The 20,128-nt window shown below is 38.4% G+C and overlaps 1 protein-coding gene and 1 long non-coding RNA gene across 6 annotated transcripts; one reads left to right on the forward strand and one right to left on the reverse strand.

The window, feature by feature from the left end:
- Positions 1 to 1,154: 1,154 nt before the first annotated feature.
- Positions 1,155 to 16,697, reverse strand: NUDT13 (nudix hydrolase 13). 5 transcript variants are annotated; one of them, XM_026504449.4, is made up of 10 exons: positions 16,458 to 16,697; positions 12,243 to 12,349; positions 10,769 to 10,860; positions 7,524 to 7,663; positions 6,159 to 6,293; positions 5,233 to 5,339; positions 4,332 to 4,457; positions 4,057 to 4,168; positions 3,185 to 3,339; positions 1,155 to 2,256 (listed from the first exon to the last, which is right to left on the reverse strand). In XM_026504449.4, coding segments are annotated over exons 1-10 (1,170 nt in total). In that variant the 5' UTR covers positions 16,459 to 16,697; the 3' UTR covers positions 1,155 to 2,061. The 5 variants fall into 5 exon arrangements, with proteins under 5 accessions (XP_026360234.1, XP_026360235.1, XP_057164774.1 ...); XM_026504450.4 differs by lacking the exon at positions 12,243 to 12,349 and having other exon boundaries at positions 16,458 to 16,660; XM_057308791.1 differs by lacking the exons at positions 12,243 to 12,349; positions 16,458 to 16,697 and adding an exon at positions 12,164 to 12,223.
- On the forward strand, positions 2,079 to 16,358 carry LOC123001326 (uncharacterized). Its single transcript, XR_006410106.3, has 3 exons — positions 2,079 to 3,843; positions 11,822 to 12,015; positions 15,001 to 16,358. It is a non-coding gene; the product is annotated as an uncharacterized LOC123001326 (long non-coding RNA).
- Positions 16,698 to 20,128: the final 3,431 nt, after the last annotated feature.

Here is a 20,128-nt window from a genome sequence, read left to right on the forward strand (position 1 = left end):
GGAGGGTGATAGGCAAAAATGAGAAATGAATGAGTTGCTTTTTTATTCCATTTACCAGAATTGACCTTTAGCCAGGCTCACTCTGGTGACAAATACATTTGTTTTAATGTTTTACCTGTTTTTGCCCTTCTGCTTCATGGACCGAGTGGGCTCTTTTTATCCTTAGCACCTTCATCACTCATTCCCACATGAATATTGTCCAGCTAGGTAGGCCCTGTACCAAAGTTCCTTTTATTATCTGTTATTTTCAGTACCTCAACCCTGCCCTCTTTTGCCTCAGCTTTCAGATGTCCTTGGAGTTCTAAGAAGCAAAGCCCTCTTCCCACTCACTGCCAGGAAACAAAGTTCAATGTCACAGCTCCTCTATTAGCCTCTCTCATCTTTTCTTTTACAAAACAACACATTAATCCAAAAGCAAACAGTTACTCCATGGTAAGTTTGAGAAACTCATAACCAGGAATCCTGCACACTCCCCTTTCTATCAGTATTTTCAGATTGGGGATGTGTACACATGTGCTCACAAACACACCCACAGAGAGATAGAAAAGATTGGGAGATGGTAATACACATGGACCCTGAACTGTTTTCTTCTAACTGCAAGATATGAAGAAATCTCAGGACCTCTCTTTCGAGAGTGCTTTTCCCTTCTACGTGCTGGGTTCAGTTCAGGCCAGGGCAAGCTGCCAACCTAACAGGACAATCAAGTCCCATCACATACTATCCCTCAACATTTCCTGATGAAGGCACTTTGATTTCCCCAAAGCACTGATGATATGCCGGTAATGGCAAAAGCAGTGACCTTTTGGGATCAAAGGCAAATTCAGCACTTCATCTTGCCTAGTTCTAGAATCTCTTTTGCTTAGTCCTGTAGACTAACGTGTGAATAATCTTAGGATCTCTGGCATTTGTGTCTTTTATCACAAATTAGTGCCTGAAATCATCCGAAGATACAACTCTTTCCCAGCCATTCCTCTTTTTAAATAGACTTCTAACAATATTTCTTCTGCACGTCGCTTCAGTTGTTCCACACTTGGAACCTGGACTTAAATGTTTATCATAAAAATAGATTCCTTTTCTTCCTCTCTACCCCCTGCCCCAGATTCTTTGTACAATTTCCTCACTTCATAAGACAGAAAAATACTTCTGAACAAAGGTATGGAAATTTAGTTTATTTCCTCCAGATAAATTCTCCCCTATGACAAGGAAGGTACAGAATGACATATATGAATGATGAGCAATCCTAAATTTAGTTTATCCCATAAAACAAGAAACGGTTCACCCTCACTAATCCCTCAGCTGAAGTTACAACACTTAACAGTATGCAAATGGCAGTGACCATTTTATATTTAGGAAATCAGAGATGGCAAAGTGATCATCTTTTCCTTGGGTCACAAGCTGAGCAAGTAACGACAAAGGACTTAGTTGTCTTAAGCCCTGCTGGGATGCAGTTACCTCAGCAGAACATCACTGCCTCTGATTGATTACAGATACCCTGAGGAAGACCTTGGCTCCCACTTTCTTCATCCCTTCAGATGACTTAAAGAAATATGACTTTTATTTAAATACCATGTACAAAATAACTACCTGTACACGAATTTTTTAATGTTATACTGTGCAACTTTTCTTAATTCCGTGAGGATGAAAAGTAACTCAGGAGTGGGTTGAGATTTGCTACATATCTTCAATACTAAGATAAAATTAAAATTATACCAGGCACATTCTGGCAGTTAGTGTAAACTTTGCATTAACAAGATACATGCCAAAAGATGTTTGCTTCCAAGACCTCAGTGAAAATGGGTGTACGGGGGCCTATGTCCAAACTAATGCTTCAAAATTCCCTCTGATTTTGACAATGATCATTATCAGTTTGGCATTTCGATCGCCTATGAATAGGAACTTCCTTAACACTGCTATTAGAGGCATCCTGCTGTAGAGTCACCTCCCACTCTGCCTTAGTACGAAATTGGCCTGGAGATGCCTTTGGTCACCTCCCCTTTATCAACTGATCACTCTTATGCCCTTCCAGGATACTGAGAGGGGATCTAGGTGGCTCCAGCTCAGCTAAGCGGGCAGGGGAGAGCAGGACGGCTTTTCCACCCACTCCTTAATCAGTTGGTGGGCAATGGCTAACTTGGGGGGCAACCAGAATGTCCCATTCTGTTGCTGAGTATATGGATTGTTTTTCCTCAGGGCTGTGGCCACCTCATCATGACTGAACCAGCCAGCTGCCTCTAGTTCTTTCAAGTTCACCTGGATCTAAAAGACATAAAGAAAAACAGAATGTAAGGTTAGGAGCTACAAAATTTAGAATACTCTGGCCAAAGGTGAGAAGATGTTCCCAGAACTGAGCAATACCTGGGATCTATAGGCTGGGAGATAATCAGTTTTAGATACTGCGCAGAAGCAAAAGAGGCATAATTAAAAGGTGAGAGTTAAATATATATTTTAAATAGTGTAAAAGAAAAAAGTGCATTTTTAAAAATCCTGGAAGCACAAATACTGAAATACTAAAGAGTGGTTAACAGTAAGGTATAATATATAAATAATTCTTGATTAACTTTCAATTTAAAAAGAAAAGAAAGTTATTCTTCTCTAAAAGATAAGGGATAATTAATGATTATCAAAGGCATAGTATCTTTGCAATGCACATTGCATCCATAGGAAGCTGAGACAGATGAGAAATGATTAATTCTATGCAAACCAAAACACAATAGACTTTGGCAGGTAGGGACCACAATGCCATCTATCACAGATGCTACACAAAAGCAAGATGAGGTTGGATAAGACAACGTCTAAATCCCTTTCAACCGGAAGTTCCTATGATTTTATATAATTGGTCCCCAGCATCCTAACAGACTTGCGCGATAAGACCAATCCTGAAATCAGTCATTTAATTTGATATATTTATTGTGTGCCTACTCTTTTCAAGACGCTCTGTTAAGTCCCGCTGAAAAATAAATTGTCACATGACTGAGATACATACAAAGGAGAATGGTAGTTTTGTGGGCTCTCTGAATTTTCATGGAGATTGTTTCCTTTAAAAATTGCAAATTCGTTAAGGGAACAAATCCTACATTACACATCTTTGTATAATGTAGACAGTGCTGGACTAGACAGGTGCCTACTGACCAACGTGGGTGAAGCAAATGAAATATCACAGCATAAGGGAAGCATCAGAACTTACCTCTGTCTGCCCTGGTTTCACAGTTGCATGACAAGCAATCATGAGTGAGCTGTTAGGAAAGGGCCAATGCTGGGATGCAGAGTACTGCAGTGTTTCCACCTCCAAGCCCACCTCTTCTGCAACTTCTCTCCGGACAGCCTCTTCCATACTTTCACCTATAAGCACTCAGATTAATTCAGGACAGCCCTGCAGCAGGAAGGGTGATACAGATGCCTATTTGTGAAAGGAGCACAAAACTGGCTCCAAAGTTTCAATGAAGTATTCTTGGGAGAGCCCTAAATCCCTGAGTGTCCATAACAGCAGGACTCAAGTCTGGAGTTGGGTGCTGAACTACAATACTTATACCAGTTACTTAGTTACTGAGAGTGCAAAATGAGAGTGACAACTAGGCTACTGTTGACCTCAACTTTAATAAAATTCTAATGCCATATTTTACCTTTTGCAAATTTCACCCCAGTAGACTGAGAAAAAAATAACCTGTAAATATCTATTGAATTCTAATTAATACAATGCACACTGAAATATTTAGGGAGAAGTGTACTAATGTCTGCAAACTATGCATCAAAGAATAAAATGGATTGATGGATGGATAGAATGGATAGATATGTGATAAAGTAAATGAAGAAAACAATTGTAGGATCTAGGTGGTAAGTGTATGGGTGAGTATTAACTGTATAATTCTTTCAGGTGTGCAATATATTTGAAAACTTGCCTAATATTGGAAAATTATAATTCTAGAAGGCAGTTTTCTTGACTTGTCAGGGAACAGTGTGCTTGAGACTCCAAGTACAACAGCAGTAAGACAAAGAAATACCTACTGTTGTTAAGCTTTTGTGTCCCCTAGTCATCTGTACATGCCCTAAACTTCTTACCTATATCACAAAAACCTGCCAAGGCAGAATACATTCCCTTGGGAAAGGAACTCTGACGGGCAAGCAGGCATCGAGTCCCATCTGACACCAGAGTGATCACCACAGGAGCCATCTAGGAAAAGGGGATGGAAAATTAGACATTAGGGTTTGGGGCCTGTTAATGGGATGAAGAAATGGATAACTAAGGAAAGCCTTTTAACTGTATAGGCTTCTATCCCCAGGACAGGCTAGCGCACAGTCTTCTTGGATTACTGTCCTTTTAAAGGAGAGCTTACCTGTGGATAATAGATGATCTTATTGGAAGGGCACACACGCTTGCTGCCAGCCATATTCTTCTTGGTGGGCTGCCCACTTCTGCTACAGAACTGATGAGCATCATGCCAACGGAGAAGGGCCTGAGCCTAGAAGTACAAAGATAGGCTGATTTCATTTGGAGAGAATGTGGAGCTCATCTATAATAGTGCTGGGCCTAGTATTTAGAGCAACTCAAAGGGAAATGCCAATCCCTTTCCAGCTCACCTACTTTAAATGGTTATTAACTGTTTGAACTTTAAAATAAGGAAACTATCTGGACATACTCCTCTAGCATCTGAAATATGAATAAGAGAAAGAATATTTCATATGTATTATGATTCATTTAAAATACATATAATATATAAACTATTCTAATGAATGCCTCAGGTACTTATGACCCCACTTAAAAATAAGATATTTCCAGCGTAGTGTAACACCCCAACAGGTACTCCTCCCCAATAAAGGTGGAATTCTTTTGCAAATAAAAATTTTTAGAGATGTCTTTCTAAGTTAAATGAACAAACAAAAGCACTTTAACAAGTGAAGTCTAAAGCTGTGAGGATAAGTCATTAAAGCAATACAAAGTAATTTCTCATAGAAGTAACATAATGATGTATGTTATGCTCTGGGTCATTAAAAATATCATGAGGCTGATAGATCCGCACGTCCTTAGGAGAAAACAGTCCTGCCAAAAATAAGGGCAAAAGAAAGAAGAATAAGCAATCTCCCTAAGCACATTTCCTGCCAAGGTTTGTAGGAAGGACTGATCCAACTGCTCCAGAGGAAATGCAATGCCATTCTAGCCTTGTGCATGCATGCATGTATTCTCCCATAAAGACTGCTTTACTACGTTTCCCGCAGAACTAAGAGGTCAGAATCTACCATGGTCAGCAAGGAGGCATCCTTTGTATTCAGCTGAAAGAGAGCCTTCCGCAGCTTAGTGAAAGAGCCCTTGAGCTCTGTCTCCATTTCTGATTTCTGTAAGGAAGCTAGAAAATGAGAGCAGAAGATAAAATGAAACAAACACCAAACTTTGCCTTGGGGCCCCCTCTCAAGTATGCCTGTTAGAGCAGTGTTTCCCAAACTTGCCTGATAATACTCAGCTGGGGAAAATAAAAAATATACAGGCTCTCAAGCCCCTACCTGGAAATTCTGACTAGCAGGTGAGTGGGGCCCAGAAATCTTTATTTTTTAACAACCACTGGTGATTTCTTATATTTAGGCAAATATGAGAAACATCAGAGCATAGTATTTCTCAAGATCCTTTTCAGAGTAATAAGAATATTTGCACTAGCCACACACTATCCCTGGAAAAGAGGTAAAATGGGACCTCTAAGCTCCTATCTGCACTGTATTCCAGCATCATTACATTTACAACTAGACCTGGAAAGAGAGAAGGAAAGCCTATTAGGAACCATGAGCCTTACACCAAACTGGTTCCCAAATGCAGGTCTGAAGACCCTGAGCTACCACATGGTAACATGTTTATTCATTTGAGATAAGCATGATGTCATGAATTTTAAAACATTTATGAAATATTTAGGAAATATAAAAGGTACAGAGAATAAAACAATAAACATCTGTGTACCTAACACCTCGCTTAGAAAATATTAAAATGTTCTGTATCTTCTTTTAAACGATGATGACAGTAGATGGGTAGTATTTTTTTAAATGTCCTAACTTAAAAAAAAAATACAAGGTTGATAACCTTTGGTATTCACAAAATTTTCTTTGAAAGTTTATGATTACATGAAATCCCAAAGTCTGAGCACTACTGGGAAGTACCCATTAGAAATAATATTCTATACCATTTATGGAAGAGGAGCTATTTAGAACTAGATCCAGAGCAAACCATGCTTCATGCTGTTCAGAGCATCCAATCAGCACAGAGTCTTCTATTCTTTGTGTGTCCTGTCCAAACTTTGCCAGGAGCCTTTCCAACTCTAAGAAACAGAAAAGGAGAAGGGAAGAAAACAAAGGTTTTCATTAAATCACTACAGCCATATTAACCTTCTAGAAAATCATCTACTTCAGCTTGAAGGAGGTATACCTGCTTCTAGCCACTGCCCTGCAGCTAATTAGCTATGTAATCTTGGTCTAATCACTTAGTGTCTCTTGGGCTCCATCTTCCCATCAGCAATCTGAAGTGTTCAGACTAAAGAAGGAATTCTTGCTGTGTACCACTGTATTCTAAGATTGTATCATGAAAGGAGCATATCCCCTAGTTCAAAACATACATGGTAGTTAATATATTATGGCGCTGAAAAAAAAAGTGTCATGCTTAAAATGCTAGAGCCAAATCAGTTACATATAATTTAGTCTCCAGATTATGTTGTGTGTGTGGGGTAGGGTAGACTATTCATCCAAGATCCCAGTCTGTATAATACAAGTGCTGTATAGGGAGAAAATATGTCCTGTGCGTGAAGGACATTTATTTGTTCATAATACAACATAACACTGCCTTCTGATGGCATCCTGATATTCTTCTGCACTGCTGGAAATGATCTATCCAAGTACTCAATATCTGACCCATGGAGCAAATTCACTGGCTTTGTATTTAGAAGTAAGTCATTGTATAGTGACATCCTATGAAACTGAAAGTTAGTACTTTGAATGCCAAATCCCAGTGGTTTAGATATCTCTATTTACATACCCTAAAAGAGTTCGCAAAACAAATTAATTTTAACTTCACTTTTAATTTTGACCCTTCTAGAAGAAATGAAGTCATGATGCAAATCTTTAATAGTAGAACAGTGTACAATTCCACAGAGGCTGGAAATCACTGGTTTAAGCAGGGTTTGGCAAAATATTTTCGGCTTTGTGAGCCATGTGGCTCTCTGTCACAACCACTCTGCTCTGCCACTGTAGTGCGAAAACAGCCACAGACAATACGTAAGTGAATTGAGCATGGCTGTGTTCCAATATTTACAAAATAAGCGGTGGGTTCCAATTTGGACAGCAGTTTCACTGACCCCTAGTTTAAGGCAACAGTGGTTCATACCATCACTAATATTTGGGCAATTCAGGTTTATACACTAAATAGTTAATTGGTAGAAATAGTTTGAAAAATCAGGACTCTGAAATTGAAGGATCCTTCTCAGGGATTTGATATGGATGAAATTCTGCTTAAATGCCACAGGCTGGTCTACTCTACTGGTCCTCTTTGGGCTTACCTAGTAGGCTATGCCGGGGGGCCTGGTATTGGTGTCCCGATTTCTGAAGCAAAGGAGCCAGGCTGTGAAAGAGATAAAATGCTCCTGTCTGCTGAGCTTTTTTACATGCATCATCATCTTCCTTCAGTTCAAATAAATACCTGTATATTGGAAACGAAGCATTATTAAAACCATACTCAGTTACTTGTATAGCATTCATCTGTCAGAATTTGGTCCTTGCATCCCTCTCTTATCACAGTTATTTCCTTTTATTTATATCCTAAATTGCTCTTTCCCCTGAAAGACTATGATCTCCTTAAGGGCAGGGTCAGCCTTAGTTCTATATCTCCAGTAATTAGCATATTGAATGGCTCGATTCAATAAATATTTATTGAATTGAACTTCAAGGGTAATAAATATTTACTGAATTGAACTTCAAGGTACTTTGCCAATATTACGTTGTGAAGCAAGAATTTACATGCAGTGGAGTGAAAGGAAAACAAGTACAGTGATAAAACATCAACCACAGAATACCTAGGGATGGAAGCAGGCTTTATTATTGTAGACAAAGAGCAAACACCATACCTTAAGTAACTCTTTTTCAATCTAGGGATGATAAAGAGCAGATGTTATCTTCAATGCATTCATGCTTCCAACACCTAGTCCCCCACGTGGACACCATTAGCTCCTTATCTCTACCAAAGAGACCACTGATGGGAAAGCATAGCCTATACTTGATCTATACTTACTTAATAAGTGTAATATCTTCAATAGCCAAAATACAAATGTGGAAAAGACAACTTCCTATCATTAGTTTCTCTAAAAGAAATAGTACTGGATCCAGATCTAGATTTTTCTAGCACCTTCGTAAAGATTACCTAAGTTTATCCCCTCAAGAGTTTTGGAAATCAGATCAGGGTCCACATGATTCAGGGGGTACTGAATGTAGATTCTCCTTCTGGAGCCTTAGGGATAACCATTTTTGCTCATTAAAAGCCCCAAACAGACTCGGATTTGTAGCAGATTTTGTCACTGAAGTAGGCAACACAATTTATGGATATTTCCTGTAGGATCTGGGAGCTTTTGTAACACTAACAGAGTTAGCACAACATGAAACTACAAAGCAAAATGATAAATGTGCCCCAGTGGCATCTTTAAGAACCTATTTTTGACTATATGATAAAAGGGGTTACAATGAGCTCTTTATAAACACAAGACCAAAGAAACCTGAGATTTTAATACTCATGGTATTTTTAAACTTACTGTAAGTCACTGCCGCTTCCTGGGGCAAAAACTTAATGCATGTCAAAGGAGAGACATGTGCCACTCAGAAGTTACCAAATATAAATGATAGAACAAACACCGCTGCCTTCCTAAAAGGACAGTAAGAGTGGTACAACCTGTGCTTTGCCCTAATGACCCTAAAAAGCAAAACACCTACAAAAACACCCAGGTTAAGGTCTTAAATCCGGGGCCTCACAGGAACTGGAACTGAGATCCAAAAAGTTCTTTACATTTTCCTTCTTGTTCAGGAACACTAATTTAAAAAATTCATTTTCCCCCTTTAGTTGTAATAGCATGGAAACAACACTAAGATTATTAGACATAAACTGTTATTTTCCTGTTTATAAAAATAAAAAGTCATCCCATAAAAATCAGAAAATACAGTTAGCAATTTGTTCAAAAAAGGGAAATCATCAAGAATCTCACCATTCAAAGATGATAACTGTTTATACCTGGGAATTCTTCGAACTATTGTGTAACTACATAGATAGGTTTATTCAGAATTTGTATCCTTTAATTTGTATCCTTTTTTTTCTTTAACATTTTTTTAAAATTTTTTTTTTAAGATTTTGTTTATTTGAGAGAGAGAAAGCATGAGGGAGGAAGGGTCAGAGGGAGAAGCAGACCCCCTGCTGAGCAGGGAGCCCAATGTGGGACTTGATCCTGGGACTCAGGATCATGACCTGAGCCGAGGCAGTCGCTTAACCAACTGAGCCATCCAGGCGCCCTCTTTAACATTCTTTTTTTTTTTTTTTTTTTAAGATTTTTATTTATTTATTTGACAGAGAGAGAGACAGCCAGCGAGAGAGGGAACACAGACAGGGGGAGTGGGAGAGGAAGAAGCAGGCTCCCAGCGGAGGAGCCTGATGTGGGGCGTGATCCCAGGACCCTGGGATCACGCCCTGAGCCAAAGGCAGACACTTAACAACTGAGCCACCCAGGCGCCCCACTTTAACATTCTTTTAATGTTATGTTCTTTATTGGTAGAATTTCATTCTCTCATGATTTTTTTACTTGTTTTAAAATCACTTTAACATGGTCATTTTTAGACCATTCAATAATTGCTCAATAATTCAATTATTGTTCTCAGAGTCTCAGCCTGAGAACTTCAAATAACCTACAATAATATAACTACTTCAGTTTTCTTTTGTTCATGTAATATTGTATGCTTGTGTGCCTTTAAATTCTGGACTGGGCACTCATGTTTGGCAGAGCTTTTCATGTAGGAAGCCCCTGGTTGTGAGTGTATCTCTTCAGAGGGGTTTTACCTTTGCTTCTGCAAAGTGCCCAGGGGTCTCATAAGTCTACGACTACTACTTACATTCTTTTCTTAGGTTGGGGTTTGGGGACCATAATACAGATGGTGCAAATTTAAACCCCAAAACTATGAGAACAGGGTAGTGATTTCAAATTCACAGATTTCAAATTTGCCCAGGCCATGACAAAGAAGTCCTTTACCATCCTCCTGTACTGGTGTAGGTTAGTTTTTTGTTTGTTTTGGTTTTTTTCTGTTCTACATTTAACTGGTAGTTTAGTTCTTTCTGAGGGGGTGAGGGAATTAGAATTATCTACCTTGTTTTCAGGAAACTTCATGAATTATTATTATTCAGTATAGTTTTTAATTCTGTCATAGGGGTGTCATTTAATTAATTTCTCTCTTCTTGTTCATTCATCCATTCAGCAATCCTTCAGTGCCTATTATGCCCGGGTATTGTTTTATGCATGAGGGTTACCAGAGTGGGAAAGACAAAGTTCTTATCTTAATAGAACTTAATATTTAAGTATGTCAGATATTTTAGGTATTATTGGAAATTTAGTTTATTTAGAATTTTTCCAATTATAAATAATTTGCAATGATTATCCTTATATGTAGATCTTAATCATGTATCCTTAATCCTCAATATAGGATTTTGAGATATTTATATTTTATAATTTAATAGCCCAAAAGAGAATAATCAGAGCTCAGTTTGGTCACAACTCACCGGGTCTTAGTGACATAAGTTGACAGCAGCCTAAAGCACCAAAAAGATTTTCTCCTGCAAGCAATTCCACAATACAGGGACATTGTCAGGTCCTTAGAGAAAAGAGGAGTTAAAAAGAAAAAGTTATAGTATACAATTTAAAGTAATGATCACCAAGAGGGTTATACTTTAAGCCAGGATAGGACTACTTTTTAATATTAAGGAAAGAAACTAAATAGGAGTTAGATGAGCTGGCTTCTAAATTGCATTTGTGCTACTAACTAGCTGTGGGATTTCAACTTTTCAGTACCTCTTTTCTAATCTACAAAATTGAAACCTGTTCCGCCTACCTAATAGGTTATTGTGAGACTCTACTATCCACAAAAAATATGTTCTTCCTTCCGTATTGTAGACTTGTTGCTAGAAGGTAGCTCCTAAGCCACAGTTTACATTTCTCTCCTCTCTTATATCTAAGCGGGGTCAAAAGTAGGTCTTAACAATGGAATGTGAGTGGAAGTGATGTATATCTCTTCTAGGCAGAAGCAGCTAAGAAATGGGTATGCTTAGGGGGTGCCTGGGTCACTCAGTTGGTTCAGCATCCAACTCTTGGTTTCATCTCAGGTCCTGATCTCAGGGTGGTGGGATCAAGCCCCTCACCGGGCTCTGCCATTGGCTTGGAGTCTGCTTGAGATTCTCCCTCTCCCTCTCTCTCTCTGCCCTTCCCCCCATTCGCACACGTGTGCACACACTCTCTCTCTAAAATAAATAAATAAATCTTTAAATAAAAATTTTAAAATAATAAAAAAAAAAAGAGGGGCGCCTGGGTGGCACAGCGGTTAAGTGTCTGCCTTCGGCTCAGGGCATGATCCCGGAGTTATGGGATCGAGCCCCACATCAGGCTCCTCTGCTATGAGCCTGCTTCTTCCTCTCCCACTACCCCTGCTTGTGTTCCCTCTCTCGCTGGCTGTCTCTATCTCTGTCTAATAAATAAATAAAATCTTTTAAAAAAAATTAAAATAAAATTAAAAAAAAAGAAGTGGGTATGACTTCATCCTCTTTCCTCCTTCTGCTTAGAAGACTCTGGAATGGCAGAGTCATTAGATGGAAAAGCCTGGATCCTTGAATCACAACATGGACAAAAGCCACCTGCCAACCAAAGGACCCCCCCACCACGTTGGAGGATTTATGAGTGAGAAATAAACTTCCACAATATTAAGCAAGTGAACTTTTGAAGTTTGTTACAGCAGCTAGCATTACTCTAAGACCAGGTAAGACTGGGAATGTCTCCAGAGTAAAGGAGCTAAGTTTCTCAGAATATATGAAAGCCAACATCCTTCTGAGAACAAATTAAGAGGAATTCTATAGATAAGAAAAATATAAAAATCATGGCCATTAAGAAAATATTTCAAAAGGCACCTGTGCAAATCTCCATGAATCTAAGATATTTTCTATTTTGTGTATCTCATTGTGAGAGAAAAAAAGTTCTGTATCTTACGAATCCATTCTGCAGAAGGTGATTCCTTTTAAATTGTATATCAATAAGTATTTTGTTCCCCATGAAAAGTACATTTTCACATTGGCAATAAAAGTCAAGAAGTTCCACTGAAACGAGAAAATGAGTACAGTTAAATAACCAACCACCCTTTTAACTGTGCCCAAAGGAAGCAAGCTTTGACACTAAACAAATCACTGAGGAACATCTAAAGTTTAGGCTTACTTCTTGGTTGCATAATTATGAATCACTGATGACTAATCCTTGGACAGTTTTGGCTACAATCTATGTCCTAGCCAAGGGTAAAATATATTTAGCAAACGACATTCAACAAAAAGTGTTTATTGAAAACTGACTTTATGCAAGGTCCTTTAAGGAACACAGAAATGTACTGGATGAAAAACCTGCCGTCAAGGGAATCTAGCAGGAGAGAGAAAACAAACATAGCTTTTCCAGAAGGCAACATGTGATATCTGGGCTACAGAGCATTCTAGGAGAGTATTAAAAGCATAATTCCTAGTTTAATAACCCAAAGATGTGTGATATACTGGAAGAAATGTATTTACATTTCTTCTATATGGATAAGTCATATGTATATGTCTCATGTACAAACTCTGAGAATGTAAATTGGTACAATATTTTGAGGGGGCAATTTGGGAATATCTATCAAAATGTTACAATAAACATCCCTTTCACCTAGCGACTCTACTTCTAGGAATTTATCCTAAGAAGGAAAGGATATGTATTGGAATGTTAACTGGAAAGTATGATAAAGGGGAATAATATACAGCTCTTAAAAATGAATAGAAGAGGGGCACCTGGGTGGCTCAGTCAGTTAAGCTAATTAATTTATAAAGGAAAGGACATGGGGTGCCTGGTGGCTTAGCTGATTAAGCATCCAACTCTTGATTTTGGCTCAGGTCATGACCTCAGGGTTGTGGCATCGAGCTCCGCAGTGGTCTCTGTACTGGGCGTGGAGTCTGCTTAAGATTCTCTCTCCCCCTCTCCCTCTGTCTCTGCCTGCCCTGGCTTCTCTCCCTCTCTTAAAAAAAAAAGAAAAAAAGAAAGAAAGAAAAGGAAAGAAAGAAAGAAAAGGAAAACAAAAGGACATATACATATCAGTAAACATAAATATGTATTTATTTGTATTTTTAAAGTGACTGGAAGTACACATACCAAATCATTAACAGGAGTACCTCACTACTTTCCCAGGGAGCCAAAAGGAATTATTTTGGTGAGTTCCTTGAATCCCGAGAGCCAAGAGCTGTTTGGTTGAGCTGTACCTACCAACTAATCTGTGTGGCCCACTGTACTTGGCTGCCTGATGTTTTGCCTAGTTTCTGTTACTAAATTAATCTTAGCCAGTTGTGGATTATCATGGTCTACTGACTCATGGGATGGTGGTCACAGAGCTTGTAAAAAACATAGTCAAGTTCTTAATGTAACTTTGAAAAAATATTAACAATCAAGAGGAAAAGAGATTTATTTCAACTGAGAATTGTACCTTTATTGGTACAGTCATAAACCTAGTAGATAAAGATTAAGTCTAATTCCTTTTCTAAATGGTCCCTTTTATATTTTTTATACATATCTTATATAAAAACAGTGTAGAAATTATTGAAAAGAAGAGAAAATGATTTCCTTAAAAATCAGTTTTAACTGTATTTTTCTCTTTTAAATAGATTAAATTATAAAATTAACATAACTATGTTACAGGACATCTCGAAAAGAGAATGGTGAGGGCAGCCATAATATGGTTACATAAATATGTATTTTCTAATCTTTGTACACATATACAACTTCTCTATAGTTGTAATCAGAGGACACATTTTTGTCAACTTGCTTTCATAAAACACATCACAAGCAGTCTTCTATGTTTTTGTATAAGCTATATAATTTTTTTAGCTGCAAAATACTACATTCAGGTAGACTCATCCTTATTTTGCTAAACATTCCCCTGATTTTAGACATTTAGGTTGCTCTGATTTTAAATTACCAGAAATAAGATACCACTAAGTACCTGTGTGCTGATATTTTCTTTAAGTTTCCCAAAGTAGAATTACTGGGACAAAATTTAGTTTAAAATCATATGGCTCTTTCTACACATTGCCACACTTATTCAGTAGTGTTTGGTTTAAAAAAAAAAAAAAAGAAGAACTTTCATTTTATATTTCTTTGGTAACTACAGAAAGTGTTTTGAGACTTAATATTTCTAGTTCCCCTTCTGCAAACTATTTGATGTCCTGTGCTCATTTATTTACCGTGGTTTTGACCATCCTAGATTTTAGAATATTATAGTACATTTCCAGCATTTTCCATAATATGATCATAGAAACACATTATAGGAACCAACTGCTGTATGTGTTGCTTTTCTTTGTGTACGTCAGTATGGAAAAAAAAAGACTCTTTTAACAATGAGGAAGATAGGTGAAATTACTTTTAGAATGAAAATATAATTTCTTGGGGCGCCTGGGTGGTTCAGTCGTTAAGCGTCTGCCTTTGGCTCAGGGCGTGATCCCAGGGTCCTGGGATAGAGCCCTGCATCGGGCTCCCTGCTCTGCTGGGAGCCTGCTTCTTCTTCTCCCACTCCCCCTGCTTGTGTTCCCTCTCTCGCTGGCTGTCTCTCTCTGTCAAATAAGTAAATAAAATCTTTGAAAAAAAAGAAACTATAATTTCTTATAACTCCATACTATTTAGAAATCTAATGCAGGGAAAATTTGTTACTGTTTTCTAAATGGTTTGTGATTTTTTACTCTTTTAGGGGTCTTCAGTGCAATGTCTTATTCAAAGTGTATTGGCTCAAGGGCTCACCTTCAGCAAACGTGTTGGAAAACAACTGGTAAACCTGCCATGATACTCAAATCCACATTACAAACAGAATTGTTTTTGTTTGAATTGGCAACTCCTATGGTATTTTATTCCTGAAACGGCATGCTGGGGATAAAAGTTCACTATTCACGAAATAAATTTTGGAAGAAAATACTAGCACCGTTATTTTACATTAGATGACAAGCTTAGACCTGCCTTCTGTTTTGTTTATGGTGTCTCTGTGTATCTCCAAACCGAGGAAGGAACAGGGAACGAAGCACTGAAGTGACTCCGGACTTTTATTCTGGGCTCTCCCACTGACGGAATTTGTGATCTGGAGCCGTCACCTAACTCGTCGGAGCTTGGTTTCTGTCTCACTTCTCACAGGGGAAGGAAGGAGAGAAAATGGATCTAAAGTGTATTACAACTATGTCAGGTTTTCACATACCTGATTCTCAGATCTGTTAGACTGTAATATCCTTAAGGGTTGGGACTGTATCTTCCCCTATCTATAGCACCTAGCACTGTCTCTATCACAATGTAAAACACAATATAGATAGATGAATGAATGAATTTATCCCATTTTACAAGTGAGGAAGATAAAGCTTTAACTAAACTGAAATCACAGTTTAGACAGAGGCAGTTTCAGATAGCCATGGGTATCTCGCTCCAAAATTCATGTTTTGATGAGAAATACATGGGAAAGCATTTTTCAACATTCATTTACGATTTATGTCTTTGAAAAGTACAAACACTGATAGAGATGAAAGATAATATTATTTTTACCAAAAACTATTCGATGAGGAGGCAAGGCTGTTAAGATTAACAATATCTCTTAAGCCCCTGTAATAAATAATTCCCACATTTCTCATCCTGTTCATCTTAACAGAAGAAAGATTACTTTGGAAGTACTACAGCATGAAGAAAAGGCCCATCTCGAATCTCTGCGGTTATTTCTACCAAGAAGTTTGGTAGTGCTTGAGAGAGCCCTTCTCAGTCTGTCTATTCATTACTGTGGACCTCAATGGAATGAGGAAATACGCAAAACTGAGGAGCCATGGGATACAGATTTCAAGGTCTCACTAAGAAGCTTCATGGTTTGCTTTCTAAAAAAATGTTACCTCGCTTAATTCAAAAATAATGCAGGCACAATGCAAAAAGTAAGCAAATTCCATTTTTAAATGACTCTCCAAGAAAGTACCAGAAAAATATTAGCTTTAGTTAAAAGGATAATTCCATAAGTTATTATGCAAAACTCTGGCCATTCCCTGGTTTCTGAAAGAAGGAAAATACTAAGTGAAAATCACAAAATGCTGTGACCGAGAGTTTTTTTCAAGTTTTGATTATGCCCTCCCATAAAATCCCTCCTGCGCTTAGAACCTCAGCAGTTTTCTGCTCCGCTGTACTCACTCTGAATTCTGTTGGGGGAGGGTGCCTTCCTTGGCCTCAAGAATCAGCAGAAACCAGGGAACTCCAAACGTTACTGGGAAGTAGGGCTTCCCTTCTGAAGAGGGACCATTGCTGCCTCTGCCACACTTCCCACAATCCCCTAGAGATTCATTGTGGGAAATGTAGTTCTGTATTCATGCTTGCGCTTAAGTCCTCCAAAGTTAACCGTGATTGTAATCATGCTTTTGCCGAACTTCCCAGAACTCACCTAGAGATGCACTCTGGGAGTTGTAGTTTAATCCAGAGGCGCGCTGCTCTCTCCTCCAACAGCAAAGTTAACCGTGAGTGTCAAAAGCATAATCTAAGAGCTTCTGAATCCATCACCAGAAAACTACCGACCTTGTCTTTGGAGAAGCAGTAGATTCACTTTTGAATAACAAAAAGATAGTCATTAAACCCATTGTAGTACACAGAAGGCATATTTTGTGGGAGAGGAAAGAAGTGTTGGGGCAGGAACTCAGGTAACTTTCAAACTTTCTGTCTCTGTCTGCCCATTTTAGAACTAGTTCTAACATTTCGTGAAATTCTGCCAATTTAAAAGGACCTGGCTGTGCCTAAATGTGTGTGAGCTTATGTTAGAATGCATCCCTGGATCAACCAGGGCAGGATTCCATGAGACTGAAAGTAGTTTCCCAGCAAAACTACTTTGGTTCTGCTTTTTTCTTTTCTTTTCTTTTCTTTTGTGAATGTCTTTATTTTCTGCTATTCCTTTTTATGATGATGATGATGATGATGATGATGATGATATGTTAGTCACCATAGTCATCATTAGCTTTTGATGTAGTGTTCCATGATTCATTGTTTGTGTTTAACACCCCGCGCTCCATGCAATAGGTGCCCTCCTTAATACCCTTCACTGGGCTAGGCCATCCCCCCACCCCCCTCCTCTCTAAAACCCTCAGTTTGTTTCCCAGAGTCCACAGTCTCTCATGGTTCATCTGCCCCTCTGTTATTCCCCACTTCATTTTTGCCTTCCTTCTAATGATCTCCCTGCTATTCCTTATGTTCCACAGGTAAGTGAGACCATATGATAATTGTCTTTCTCTGCTTGACTTATTTCACTTAGTATAATCTCCTCCAGTTCCATCCAGGTTGATGCAAATGTTGTATAATCATCCTTTCTGATGGCTGAGTAATATTCTTTTGTCTATATGGACCACATCTTCTTTATCCATTCATCTGTTGAAGGGCATCTTGGCTCTTTCCACAGTTTGGCTATTGTGGACATTGCTGCTATGAACATTGGGGTGCATATGGCCCTTCTTTTCACTATATCTGTATCTTTGGGGTAAATACCCAGTAGTGCAATTTCTGGGTCATAGGGTAGCTCTATTTTTAACTTTTTGAGGAAACTTCACACTGTTTTCCAAAGTGGTTGTACCAACTTGCATTCCCACCAACAGTGTAAGAGGGTTCCCCTTTCTCCACATCCTCTCCAACATTTGTTGTTTCTTGCCTTGTCAATTTTTGCCATTCTAACTGGCGTAAGGTGGTATCTCAATGTGGTTTTGATTTGAATTTCCCTGATGGCTAATGATGTTGAACATTTTTTCATGTGTCTGTTAGCCATTTGTATGTCTTCATTGGAAAAGTGTCTGTTCATATCTTCTGCCCATTTTTTTATTTGATTATTTGGTTTTTGGGTGTTGAGTTTGAGAAGTTCTTTATAGATCTTAGATACTAGCCCTCTATCTGAAGTGTCATTGCAAATATCTTCTCCCATTCCATGGGTTGCCTCTTTGTTTTGTTGAATGTTTCCTTTGCTGTGCAGAAGCTTTTTATCTTGGTGAAGTCCCAAAAGTTCATTTTTGCTTTAGTTCCCCTTGCCTTTGGAGACATGTCATGAAAGAGGTTGCTGTGGCCGATGTCAAAGAGGTTACTGCCTATTTTCTCACTCTATGATTTTGATGGATTCCTGTCTCACATTGAGGTCTTTCATCCATTTAGAGTTTATCTTTGTGCTGTGAGAGAATAGTCGAGTTTCATTCTTCTGTATATAGCTGTCCAATTTTCCCAGCACCATTTATTGGAAAGACTGTCTTTTTTCCACTGGATGTTTTTTCCTGCTTTGTCGAAGATTAGTCGACCATAGAGTTGAGGGTCCATTTCTGAGTCTGTATTCTGTGCCATTGGTCTATGTATCTGTTTTTGTGCCAGTACCATGCTGTCTTGATGATCACAGCTTTGTAGTGTAGCTTGAAGTCAGGCAACGTGATGCCCCCAGCTTTGTTTTTCCTTTTCAACATTTCCTTGGCGATTTGGGGTCTTTTCTGGTTCCACACGAACTTTAGGATTGTTTGTTCCAGCACTTTGGAAAATGGCATTGGTATTTTGATTGGGATGGCTTTGGAAGTATAGATTGCTCTGGGTAGCATAGACATTTAAATTATGTTTATTCATCCGATCCATAAGCATGGAATGTTTTTCCATCTTTTTGTGTCTTCTTCAATGTCTTTCATCAGTGTTCTGTAGTTTCTAGAGTATAGATCATTTACCTCTTTGATTAGGTTTATTCTGAGATATCTTACAGTTTTTGGTGCTATTGTAAATGGAATTGATTCCCTAATTTCTCTTTCTTCAGTCTCATTGTTAGTGTATAGAAATGCAACTGATTTCTGTGCGTTGATTTTGTATCCTGCCACATTACTGAATTGCTGTATGAGTTCTAATAATTCGGGATGGAGTGTTTTGGGTTTTCCACATAAAGTATCATATCATCTGCGAAGAGAGATGGTTTGACTTCTTTGCCAATTTGAATACATTTTATTTCTTTTTGTTGTCTGATTGCTGTTGCAAAGACTTCTAGTCCTATGTTGAACAATAATGGCAAGAGTGGGCATCCTTGTCGTGTTCCTGATCTTAAGGGAAAGGCTTTCAGCTTTTCCCCATTGAGAACGATATTCCCTGTGGGCTTTTCATGGATGGTTTTTATGAAATTGAGGAATGTACCCTTTATCCCTACACTCGGAAGGGTTTTAATCGGGAAAGGATGCTGTATTTTGTCAAATGCTTTTCTGCATCAATTGAGAGGACCATATGATTCTTGTCTCTTATTAATGTGTTCTATCACACTGATTGATTTGCAAATGTTGAACCACCCTTGCATCCCAGGGATGAATCCCACTGGTCGTGATGGATAATCCTTTTAATGTACTGTTGGATCCTATTAGCTAGGATCTTGTTGAGAATTTTGGCTCCATATTCATCAGGGATATCGGTCTGTAATTCTCCTTTTTGATGGGGTTGGTTCTGCTCTTTTCTTACTATAAAGTTGCTTGCTTATAGGAGAGGACAGTTTTGAAGGCCCTTCATTCAACGTGTATTTAGTGAGTACCAAATGTACCTGGGTCTATTAATAGACACCAGGTACAGTAGGGAAAAAAACATGAAAATTTTCGTCTTCATGCAACTTACATCCCAAAGGAAAAAACAAGCAAACAAGTAAATATACAATGTATCTGGTTATAAGTGCTGAGGAGAAAAATAAAGCAAGGTAAGAGGAGGGAGGATTGTAGCCTCATTGTAAAGGTGATATTTGAGCAAAGACAGTGAAAGAGTAGAGGAAGGAAACCAAATGGAAATCTATGAGAAGAGATTTGTAGATAGGAGAAAATCAGCAGATACAAAGGTCC

Source organism: Ursus arctos, unplaced genomic scaffold, assembly GCF_023065955.2.
Source record: "Ursus arctos isolate Adak ecotype North America unplaced genomic scaffold, UrsArc2.0 scaffold_7, whole genome shotgun sequence".
Taxonomy (NCBI): domain Eukaryota; kingdom Metazoa; phylum Chordata; class Mammalia; order Carnivora; family Ursidae; genus Ursus; species Ursus arctos.